The 12,673-nt window shown below is 41.8% G+C and overlaps 1 protein-coding gene across 1 annotated transcript in view; it reads left to right on the top strand.

Annotated features, from left to right (window-relative positions):
• The first annotated feature begins 2,565 nt into the window (after positions 1-2,565).
• LOC111219225 (ERC protein 2-like) overlaps positions 2,566-12,673 on the top strand; it is a 149,602-nt gene continuing 139,494 nt past the window's right edge. Inside the window, exons 1-4 of the mRNA XM_022741839.1 lie at positions 2,566-3,429; positions 7,515-7,538; positions 7,674-7,753; positions 8,102-8,429. Of these exons, the coding sequence (XP_022597560.1) occupies positions 2,566-3,429; positions 7,515-7,538; positions 7,674-7,753; positions 8,102-8,429 (1,296 nt within the window). The remainder of the gene's footprint in view (positions 3,430-7,514; positions 7,539-7,673; positions 7,754-8,101; positions 8,430-12,673) is intronic.

Genomic DNA, 12,673 nt, shown 5'->3' with positions numbered 1-12,673 from the left:
TGTTGTTTCATTTTAATCAACGTCATTGATTACCACCTTCACTTTATATATACATTTTTACATCTGATGTACCAAAATTAGGCACGGAATTGATGGTTCCATTGCTGGGAACATTAGGATGAATTCATTGTCTCAAACAATGATGGATAAGGGATTGACAGCTATGTTATGACTGACAAGCAGACTTAACCAATCTCTCAGTTGAATCCTGTGCAGTGACTCCCAGCACCCAATCCTCTTGGATTAGAGGAGGGATTATGATTTGGATTTGCCTCTGCTTTGCAGACAGTCTCCAATATCTGGTCCATCACAGACTAGGTTGTGCTTACTTTGATTCCCTGAGGATATTTTTACCTGCTTGTATTAATGTATGGCTTTTTACACCCCAGAGACAACAAATGACTCTATAGTATTTAGTATGACATAGAAATATAATATAATATATGCTGTTTTTGTGCTCATATGTGCACAGTATTAACATGCTGTACCTTCCAAGTATGATTTAGCCTAAATTCCAACAGCCTATTTTTGTCCTCTATTTTTAGTTGAAGCCTAAGGTACTGATGTGTCTACAGCCTGATAAAGTCTCTGATGATGACTTTGCCAGTGCCCCAGAGGGATGGTAGATAGTAAAGACTGGTCTTCCAATTCCCTCTTCATTCTGCCCTGGGTGTAGCCAATTACACTGTTTCCCTCAGACCTGAGCAGGCATTAGAATCCATGTGCTTCATGAGGAGTAGATGTAGTGCTGTCCATGGTGCTGAAATGGTCCAGCTGGTGCCTCTCTCTTTTTTCTTTTACCATCTACTTTGGCTTTACCACTAACTGTGGCTGTGCAAGGTATTCTGACCATAATGACATAATCAGAAAGGGCCAAAGAGTAGCCAATGCTGGACCACTAAGATGCCTGGTGGTTAGAGACATTGTTTTCCTGTCCTTGCATCATTCTCAGAACTCCAAATAAGGAAGAGAGAGAAATGATAAATGAAAATGTCCAATGGCTCCTAACCCTGCTCCTGTAAACCCATATTTTAACTTTTTTGCAACTTATTATGGTATTCACTATTTAAAGTCTGTAAAGTCAGTTATTTAGTTATTTAGTCATTACCCATGAATCATGTGGGGCTAGAGTTGGTGTTGTCAGATTTGTTGCCTTGGTTACTTATTCTTATTATTGATCATACAGTTCCTGAATTAAATGATAATTGTACCAATTTTAGATTGATGTTTTGAATTTAGGCAAAGTTCTTGTACAGCTTAAGTGTTTAGACAACATTTAATGTTTGAGAAGTTTTTGAAAATTTGTTAACTAAAAATTGGTTTTGGAGAAAACATGTTTATATTGCTCAAAGCAAAGTAATAAAAAAATTGTTTTGGTTTCAGTATGTAACCTCTTATATTGTCAGTAGAAGCATAATACAATTACCAGTCCTATCAACCATGTCTTGATGCTGCTTGTGTTATTTTTTTTACACAAAAAGAATGGCACCTCTTTATTGCATGGGTGGTGCTGCCTTACAGGATGTGTCATAGAAATGAATCAGAAATGCTGCAATAAGCTTCAGTTTGCTTTATTTTTGCCTTTTCTACATAGAGTAATTCCAAGTGCACAAAATAAAACTAAAGCAATTCCAATAATGCAATACAGAACTATGCATATTCACTCTCTATTTATGTGTAGCATAGCAACAGATATAATAATTCCACAGTGGTATTCAAACCCTGTATTCTGCATTTAGCCATAAATTCTCATCCAAGTCACACCTTTATGTCCTCTCTTGTAATACATCTGGGAGAGAATCTTTTTGCAGCCAGATCCATCCCTGGCGGTTTTCTGCAGATATATTCAGACATGTGGCATTCATTGTGTCCAAGAGGGACATCTGATCATTCTGATCATGTGACTGGTGGTCATAAACTTTCCACCTTTATGACGAAAATAATTCCTCTGTGGGGTTGAAGCATGGAGGGCATCCTGGGATGGGCTGCAAACCACTCTGTGACGTGGAGAGAACAGTGAAACAGCCACATCGTCCCAATAAAATTACACAATCAGCCTCAGCTGCCCCCCCCCAACCCTGTATAAGTATCATAGAGATCAATCAAGGAATGAAGAGGCACGCAGTGTTGTGTGCCCAAATTAGAATCTAATGCGGTTTTTAATGCATTTTTAAACTTCCTTTTAGATATACATGTGCAAGAATGTAGTGTTATGTTAGGTTTTGAATGTAAATGGACTATAAATGCAGACATTTGGTGAATTTTATAAGATGTGATCTACAGTTATGCAGACTGTATGAGGCGTTTTAAAAAAAAATATGAACTCAATATTGAGAAATGTACTATGATTTGTCTTTCTCTCAATTTTTGTCTTACTTTTTACCTGTCTAGAATCCACGATGTCCTGCACTGTAGCTGAAACCACAAGACCTCTGAAAACTGAGAGGCTGAGAGGTGGCCTTTATTCAAAACCTTGTTATTCATCCTTGTTCCATAAAGGGACATGAAAATATTCCCAACTTTAACAGTTTCCTTTGAGAAGTCCACTTTTGCCATATAAAAAAAATGCCTTTAAATATTAGAGCCAAGCCGTCGCCTGGCAAGCTGTCTGCTGGCCCAAAGAGTAGTGGGCAAACTGATGGCAGCACATCTCATTCACGCTTTTCACGGTCCCCTAAACAGGGGAAAGGCAAACAGGCTGCAAGCTCAGCGCCAGGCTCCCGCTCAGGGCTAGAGCCAGGCTCTGTTTCAGGGGGGGCGCCTGCACCTGCGCCTAAATTGACAGGAGGTCAAGGGCCTGTGTCGAGGCCAAGTTCGAAGAGCAAACCTGCCACAGCAGCAGACAAAGGAGCAACTCGTGGTTCAGCGACAGCACCTGGGGGTAAAACTATGTCTATGGAGAATATCCAGTCTTTGAGCGCCGCCTATGCCACTTCAGGCACCATGTACCCCAGTGAGCGGGATTCCTTGGAACCCTCTGGCGGCTACCCCAAAGGCACTATGACGCTGGGAAGGAGCACCAGCCGCTCCTCCTACACTGGCCGGACAACAGCTATGGGTAGCAGCCCAAACATCACCTCCTCTGGGCTGCATCACCCATCAGACCCCTATGGAGACCAAACCTTGCTTTCTGCAAGGACTTCCAGTCTGCGGCACCAGTCTGGCAGACATCCACAGACACTGGACTCTGCTGGACGGGGTGAGGGTTCCACATTTGATCTCCAGTCTCAGCTGAGGGAGCTGCAGAGGGAGAATGACAACCTGAGGAGAGAACTAGATGGAGGGAGGGATGGAAGGACAGGCCCCAGCTTGAACAGTGTCAACTTCTGGAGCCCCGATGTAAAGAGAGACAAGGGGGTTAGGCGGGAGGAGGGTGTGAGGACCTCGGTTCTGAAGGACCAATACAGGATGAACCAAGAGGATTTGCAGGTGAGAAAATTGACAAATTGAAGAGTTTGTTTCAAAAATGCATCATGTCCACGTTGAGCAAATGGCTGTGAACAAAACGCAAACAATTCCATCCAGTGCTCAACAACAAGTTCAGTATCAAACAGTGAGTCACACCAGCAGAAAAGGTATCCCAATTTTCAAATGGTGGAAATTTCAGTTTGAAAAGAAACTCTTTGATTTGTCTGCTCACACAGCCTTTTGTGTCGACCCGCCCATCTCCTCTGCACATCATACCTTTTGTTCCTGTCTTCAAGGTTGCATAGGAAGGTTTCTGTCTAGTTCATTTGTAAAGATGCTTGCCAGGCTCAGCGCTGTCTGTGTTTCCATGGGAACATGCCCTAGTGGCAGCCATTTTAAGTGTTAGCCAGATTCTAAAAAAGCTCACAGCTACTCCTGAAGGGATAGTGACCATGTCTATCCTGTGCTACCTCTCCCTGGAGTCTGGCCCACTCAGTCTGAGGCCTTATCCATCTGTCTGTCTCACCGCACATACGCACTGTATATCTGTTCTTTCTTTCTGTGTCGTTCGGTTTTTTTTATCTTGCCCACATTCTGTCTCTCCATTTGTCTGTGTGGCATGTTACTTCCTTTTGTGTCTGTGTTTGTCTGCTGTCAAAACAGAAGTGTTGCTCTGGAGGGAAATACCTGGAAACCCATATGAGACATATTTCATCCTGTTCTGAGACTTCACACCATACAGCTTGTGTGTGTGTGTGTGTGTTCTGTTGAATCCCCTTACAGCTGTCTCCTGCTCTTCACCTCTCTCACACAAGAACTTTAATTATATCTGCACTCTTGCATCTGACTCTTTCCACTTGTAACCAAGGAGCCACCTCTGCATTTGTATTTATAGCTCTTTCATCTCACATTGTCATAGAGTGTGTGGACACCTCGACACCAACACACACACATTCTTTTCATTTGGAAACCAAAAATATAAAACAGAAAGTTTGAAAAAATTAAAACAGAACAACTTTGCTCTTTCAGGAAGATAATAATTGCTGCTCTTTACCGAGTTTAGGTTGATACAAAATACTTCCTTTAAACAGAATTTATCTGTAAAATTGCATGATGATCTGCATTTACCCCTGATTGTTCTGTTCTTGAAGAGAAAGCCACATGCACGCACAACTCACATACGGGTACACAAAAAGATACACACACTGTTTTACCACCCACAAAAGCTGCCAGAGGGATTTCAGTGAGATTTATAGACAATAAATGTCTTTTTTTCACTGAACTACTATCAGTGACATTCTTGTGTCTGCGGCATTAAAATGGAGCAGGACAGTCTCTGTGTATCTACAGGCTGGTCCTGACTTGGCCCTGTCTGTGATAGATGGATGTGTTTGTCTCTGTTCTGCTCCTGCAGGTGACAGACTCATACAACTATTGTATTATTATTATTTTTTTTTTTTTTTTTTTTTTTAACTAAGTATCGGCTCATTTGTATCTCCAAAACCAACTCACTCTCTTGCCCTGTGTTTTTACCTGCATGTGTTTTTCCTTTTATCTTTGTTTGTCTACTGAAACTACTAAGTGTACCTTACCTCTAGATTTATGATCCCATAACCCTTATGTAGCTTATGAGACCCGTATGAATACAATTACAATATAGTTACTTAATTTCATTAATGTGATCCAAACTGGCAGTCCATTTAAAAATCTTGGGGGGGGGTTGAGGTCCATTTGAAACAGATGCCATTACACAAATAAAAAGAAAAGATCCTGCCCCTGCACTCTTCCATTAAATGCACATGTGATGGTGCGTCCTCCAGCCCCTCTAGCCAGTCATCTGAATATAAAAAAAAGCTGACTTACTTTTTTGTCCTCACGCTGAACTCATGATCACTGCGCTGAATTTTAATTCATACAATCTGCCACACTTCTAGCATCTTTAATATGACTTGATACAGAAAAACAATGTGTCCGATTTTAGTATCAGTTGTCATTCAGTTCTGTTAATGTAACCAAATAAGTCACTTTGCTTTATGTTAGCTTATGCGTCCTGCCAGCAAAACATTATTCACTGTAAAACGTTATATGACTCTCTTTGTTAGGGCTACTACTAACAAATATTTTCATTCATCTGCTGGAGCTAAAGTGTCAGAAAACTGTGAAAAATTCAAGTTAATTATGAGTTTTGCGTTTTGGTGTTCAAAGTCACGTCTTCAGTCGTCCTGCTTTGTCCAACTAACCCAAAATATTCAGTGTACAGTAACAGTAAAAAGAGGGAGCAGGAAATCTTAACATACAAGAAGCTGAAAACAGCTATTTTTACTTCTTGGAATTTCTGCTTGAAAAATGATTTATTATCAAAATAGTCAATTCATCGACTTTTCATTTAAGCTGTATTCTCTCTTCTTTCCGTCTGTCTTTTTCTTACACTCTCTCTCCCTGTCTCTTTCTTACCGACATAGTTGACAGTGATCGCAGCTTCGATAGCAATAGCAAACACTCATTAAATTGTTACTGACCCTTTTTGTCTTTCAACTTTAATTTTCTGTCCCAATATTTACAGTTCTATCATATAAAATAAGAATAAAAGACAATTTTCTTTCATTTACTAGTTTAGTTTGAAAACAGAAAAGCTACACCACTATTCTAACTCTTATCTGCTATCACCACTCTCTCCCTTATCACCTCTACCTCCCATCTCTCCTTTCAGATTATCACTTTCCTGCTCTTTATTTTTTCCTTCGTCCTTTCCCTTGTTTTTTTGCCCTTTGAGACACTCGGGAAAGAGTTCAGTCTGACAAGAGAACTTTGTCATTAGCATAAAGAATGTCACCTTTTCTCTCAGCTGCAATGACCAGGGGTGTCCCCTAACCATCTGTTTGTTTGGTGTGTGTGTGTGTATGCATAGTGTGTACATTTGTACATATGCATTTGTGTCTACAGTCTCGTTTGTGTGTGTGTGTATGTGCGTGTGTTTGTGTGGAGGATTGTCCACCCACTCTGACTTGATATTCAGTGCTAGCTTGTTGCATTGATTATCCGTGGTCGCCCTCGCCTCCCTCCTACATCTCAATTGTGCGTCCTTGGTGCTCCACACCTTCTGGACTCAAGCAGAGGAGAAAAAATTAGTAACACCTTCACACAGATGAAAAGATTAGTAGCTTAACTTCCATTTTGTGTTTGTTTCATTTCATTTTTTGACATTATGTTGTGTATGGTACTGTGTGTGTGTGTGTGTGTGTGTGTGTGTGTGTGTGTGTTTTTTCCTTTTGTTTGATTTTCCTCACAGCATTCTTTCACTTTGCTTAGTCAATCGTCAAGAATGCTGTGTGTCCATTTTTTCAAGCACAGACTGAATTTATATCTCCAAGTCAGGAGAGATGTGAGCTGTGAATGTAAATGAACATATTGTATTTTGAATTACTTTGCACTGGAACGTGCAGCAACAGCAAGAATGTGTTTTTCTCAGCACTTCTGTATTGGGGACTATCTTTGTCACTTAGTCATAAATGTGGTGACAAATAAATCAGCTTTATTCATGCACTGATGGGTCCGGCAATACAAAACTCACTTCGTGCAGACAAACATTATTCACACTGACAAAAATGTATTTAATTTTAGGCAAAGATCTTTTCAAGATTTAGAGTTATCTATTCTATATGACGGTAAATTAACTAACTAACTAACTAAATTAACTGTGGGGGAAATGTATTTGTTTTATCAGTCTATCCACTCTGTAGTCAGGCAGTAGCTGTCACTCTGATTGTCTTTGAGTTACTCTGTAAACTTGGACATTTTTCATAGCTTTCATGTGGAGTACCATCACCCTTTACCCTGTCTTTCCCCCCTTTTGATGTTCATCTCATTGCAAACAAACCACAGTCATTTTTGCACTTGGTCACAGTACACACTGTCCTCTCCTTGTGGTTTGAAGATATATGTCGCCCCCTTGTGGCCAAAGCATGTGACCATCACCTAACAACTGTACAAACTAAAGTAATCTACATAATGGTTTGATATTTAGAGTATTATTTTTTCTGTCTGCTTTCTATTTTGGCTTTATGCATGTGTGTGTGTCTCTCTTATGTCACATCTCTCTGCTGCAGCATGGGGATATCAGAAGAAACAAGGTTTGTTTTATGTACCCAGCAATACAGTCAATTTTTTTGTATGTGTGTCATCATGTGTTTAGGAATTTTTGTGTGTGTGGTATGTTTGTGTGCCTATTGAATGAATGGGGGCTCAAGCTTTCTTTGTTTTTGCAGCAGCTTCCGTTAACGGTTCAGGAGCTTCAGGAGGAGCTCAGGGCTCACAGGGAGATGAACAGTCGTTTGCAGCAACAGCGGCAGCAGGGGAACTCTAGCTCCTATCGCGAACTCCAGATGGACCAGGACCACAGAGGGGGGCTCAGTCCTGGTCACAGCCCCAGACAAAGCCCCAGCAACCTGCACAGTCCTGGGCCGAAGAACAGCCCCAGAGCCAGTCCATCCAACACCTACAGTCCAAGGCAACAGGAAGCTGACATCATCATTCACAGCCCTGGGTATGGCTGTAACACTGCAATAACCATGCAGAGAATCAGCCCAGCCAACACCCTTCAGCCTGGGCCAAGGAACTGCCCAAATCAGCCTCTCTACAGTACCAGCCAAGGTCCGGCGGCAGCGCCCGGCTCTAGCTCCCTCCGGCCCTGCAGCCCCTGCCAGGTGCCTGGGTGTGACGGCTTCTCCTCTCCACCTCCTGCCGATCAGTCAGAGGAGAATTTCTTCCGGCTGCAGTCGGAGCACGAGCGACAAGCCAAGGAATTGTTCCTGCTGAGGAAGACCATGGAAGAGATGGAGATGAGAATCGACTCTCAGAAGCAGACGCTGGGCGCTCGGGATGAGAGCATCCAGAGGCTGTTGGAGATGCTTCAGGGCCAAGGTCAAGGTCAGGGACACTGGGGTCGGGGACAGCGGACAGGCATCATCACCATGGCAGCACAGGAGGCCGAAGCACAGCTGGAAAACATGCATGTGAGAGAGGTGTGTTTTTCTTCCTCATATTTTTTAAGGCCCCAGGTTATGTATTTGTAGCATTCAGTTAAAGTATCAAAGTGATTTTAACAGTAGAGGTGTTTTTTTAATATTGATATATTGATATGATGCACAACTGCAATTCTGTAATAACTTAATAATTCAAAGCAATTACTAAGTCAGTTTTCTCCCAGAATGATTTTTGAAATGTTACCACCATACAGTCTAGTGAGTGATGGTTCGTTAAAAACAAGACGACATTTAATTTTCAGTACCAATACAGATTTTACTTTTTCCATATTATTATTTAAGTGCATTTTTGATCTATTGCTTCATGTATTTCATGTTTTAATTTGTATATTCAGTGATGAGATTAATTAATCATATTTGTCTCTGCATGTATTTGTATATGTCTGTATGTATATATAAGTGTGTGTGTGTGTACCTGTGAATGTGTTTGTATTATCTCGAGTGTGGCAGCAGAAAGCAGCTCAGCAGGTCTTATCAATGGGCCAGATTAACATACGGACAGCTCTAAGCCTTTGTACAGCCATGCAGTTTTACAATCTGACTCTGTTTCTGTGTGTATATGTGTGTGTGTGTGTGTGTGTGTGTGTGTGTGTGTGTGTGTGTGTGTGTGTGTGTTCCTGGGTGTGCACATGCTCATACCGCAGTTGCTCACTTGCCATTTTTCTGTGCTTTGTATGCAGCGTTTGGCATTTGGCATTTATTCTATAGTATGTGACATGCAGTGAGCTTGTTGTGCGGTGGAATTTAAACATAATTTAATGAGGCAGAAGTTTTGATCGTAGCTCTTCAAAAATTCTCAATTAAAATACAAAAAAATACCAATCGTGTTTGCTGATTTTGGAGCCAAGTCACATCTTTCCTATTTTTTCAGTCTTACTCCTGGGAGACTCAGTTTTATTGATTGATAATTTAAAAGTAGCAGGCCTCCAATAAACGTGGGTGTAGCACAGGTGTGTCTGTATCCTTCGCCAGGAGGGCGAGCAGTAGTCTGCTCTGTGCTCCTCACTCCTGCCTTGTTTATTTTTAACTCCTAAATCTTCTTAGCCTTTAATTTCTCTACCTCTCTGTCAGTGTGTGTGTGTGTGTGTGTGTGTGTGTGTGTGTGTGTGTGTGTGTGTGTGTGTGTGTGTGTGTGTGTGTGTGTGTTTGTGTGTGTGTGTAGGTTGTGTGTCTGCGCTTGGATCCAGATATTGTTTGTGTCACAGTGTTCTTGTTTTTCTGTCTTTGCGTGTGTTTGTCGGCCTCTGTTTGCTGTGCCCAGTCCGAATGATTGCGTGTGTGTGTTTGTGCGTCTGTGGGTATGCGACCATGTGTGCACATCTGGGGCCTGTCGGCTTAGCGTTTCTAGCAAGGACACTCCCTCACTGGGCTGCCGGTGGCTGATGGGATATCCACCCATGCCGGGTGTCTGGTCACTGTGGTGATTTTGTCAGAGGGGAGCGTGGGTGTTTCAGCCCATGCTAATGCAGCCGCTGCTGTGCATGTGTGTATTTATGTGTGTGTGTGTGTCTGTGTGTATGTATAGGACCTAACCATGCTGTGTGTGTAAGAGGTGAGTACCTGTTAACACACACTCTGTGTGCTGTGCTATTTTTAACTGCTTGACAGCTTAACACGTACTGTGTGTGCAGTGGAGGAGGAGCGGGTGACTGGGTGTGAGAGGTGAGAGAGAGAGTGGGAGAGATGGGAGAAAGGAGTGTTTTTCTAAGGTAGAAAAACAGGCTATGTTTGTCTGAATATTAATGTATGATTAATGAGGGAAAACACTCTGACCGCCCTGATTGAAAAGAGAGGTCATTGTTGTTCTTTCGTTTTTTTCCCTCGTCCCCTTCTGGCCTCCTCTGCTCTGAGGTTGAGATGGGGTGATGGAGTCTCCGTGTGCGGATATATGTATATATACGTCTGCGTGTGTGTGTGAGATGGAGAGGCACACACACACGCACAACACAGACAGACTGCAGACAGGTTCCCTTGCATACTTGCATACCTGCATACTTTGATGTGTTGAATTGAGTTGAATTGATTACTGCTCTAATCGCAGTTAGTGTAGCAGTTCATTTCTCAGTTTTTCAGCCTTTGCTGAAAGTGACAGAAGCACAGAACTCAATGTTGTAGAGCTATTTCAATTGCTACTGCTATTTGTATTGTTATTATGTGGATTGTATATACAGAACATCAGATGTTAAGATCTATGTTTAATAGTGTGCATGGTCCAAGTGCAAGTAGAAAAATATTTTAAATATTTTGAATGTAATTATATTGTAATGAGGATTAGGAAAACATATTCAAGGTAGTGAATAAAGTAGTTGCTGAGGGATAAATTGCATTGTCCAACTTCACTTCAAACAACAGTAAATCAATAAGTCTCTTAATAAGTCTCCAGTAGTGAATTATAAGACTCACTCATTTTTAGAAAGTAAAGTAAAACTATTTCAGACACTTAAAAATTCAACATTTATGAATGGAAACATTCAAATTCCGGATATTTAGTAAAACATAGTTTAGTTAAAATAAATATAGTTTATTGACATTGTGGTGAAGAATAGTTTAGTTGCCCGACAGTTTCAATTTGACGCTTTCATGAGTTTTTGGTTCGTGTGGAATTTGAGTGTTAAAGGTTGGGCTGAATACAGATTAACAGAAGGATTTCTATTTAACTGTAAGGAGAAACCTACTTCCTGTGGAGGCCTCTTGCCATTGTTTATGTGTCAGAGCGGTAATTTAGCCTTACACTTGCACTTGTCATGGTTAGGGAAGGCAAGCCGGTGATGGTAGTGCAGCTATTGCCTCAATTAGGGGGCACTACTCTTAGTTTTTTTGATTAGCTCCAAAGGAAACCAGCCCAACTGCCTTTCATTACCGCACCCATTACTCTCTTTTAAATGGCCCAGCTTGTTTAGCTTGAGCTGGGATAATAAATGCCTCCATTTTCAGTTCGCCTCTCTCTTTTATTTATTCTTCAAACATGGCTGAGGGTTGACATGGGGGTTTTCTTGGTGTCCTTTGCTGGTTTGAAGAGAAATTATCACCTTAGATTTGTGTTTATATTACCATATTTTTTTATGTGAGGAAGGTTTAGGAGACAGGTGTGAAACGGCATGAACCTATGTCAGTTTGTGTGACTCAAATCAGAGAATTGAGTAAGAGGCTACAGAGAATTGAAATATCCTTTTTTTCTCCTCTCCCGTTCCTCTCTCTCTCTCTCTCTCTCTCTCTGTCTCTCTCTCTCTCTCTCTCTTTGTTGTACCACTCAGCACTTACAGATGGCCAGATGTGGAGTTACTTGAACCAGCTGTCAGTGTTTTTGTGTGTATGATCTGCTGGGGTCCAGTATGTATGGATATAGTGCTCACTCCATCACTCCTTCACCTGCTGATGTATGTTGTCATGGGAAGGTTGTGTGTGGTGTTGCTCTCTCCCTTGTGTTTCCTTTCTGAGTGTGTCAGCTGTCACACTGTCTCTGCTGCACAGACCCGACATAGAGAACACACTGGCACATCTATTGAGTCAACATCTAGTCAGAATGATGTGGAAGCCGTATATAAAGTAGTATGTTTGAGTTCTTCTTTTCAAACAGCCTCTCCTTTATAATGTTTACTGGAAAATGTACATTTTTGCAGTACTCGCATTGTCCACAAAGTGGCAGTGTTCTATTAGGATTTAACTGCTGTGGCGGTTACATGCACCAACTGTGAACCGAAGTTATGTGTGATGGCACACACATACACGCACACACATGCTGAGAGGCATAAATCTGGGCCTAATCGACTCTCCCCAGCCGCCAGGTCCCTGTAGACCCAATAATAACAGCCGCACCACTGGTCTGTTCCTGCCCAGCCCTGACCTGCTGCCAATGGTGTGCACGCACACACATGCACACTCTCGCTGTGAGATTTTTTTACTTGGGGATGGTATATCTACTTTCATACATATCATACTGCAGATTTCATCTGGTCCTTAGGGGCTCTGGGCACAGTTAGGGCCCCTACTGTATATGAAGACATCTAACTCAGTATTGGATCCGTGAGACTGTGAGTATGTAGCATTGCTCTGCTATTAAGAACGTAAGGGCAAAGCACTTATAGCTCCCTTGTTTTTCTATAGTATGACTGGCTTCAGAAGTCCTGCTGCTGTTTTTGGCAGGCCCACTCTGTCTGCCCCCGCAGCCCCTCTCAAACATCGATGAAACTTCAGAAATGTAGCTTTTTAAAACTTTCTAGTGC

Source organism: Seriola dumerili, unplaced genomic scaffold (genome assembly GCF_002260705.1).
Source record: "Seriola dumerili isolate Sdu_G_001 unplaced genomic scaffold, Sdu_1.0 BDQW01000056.1, whole genome shotgun sequence".
NCBI classification, from domain to species: domain Eukaryota; kingdom Metazoa; phylum Chordata; class Actinopteri; order Carangiformes; family Carangidae; genus Seriola; species Seriola dumerili.
Note: the sequence above shows the minus strand (reverse complement) of the source record. Positions and strands in the feature narration are given on the sequence as shown.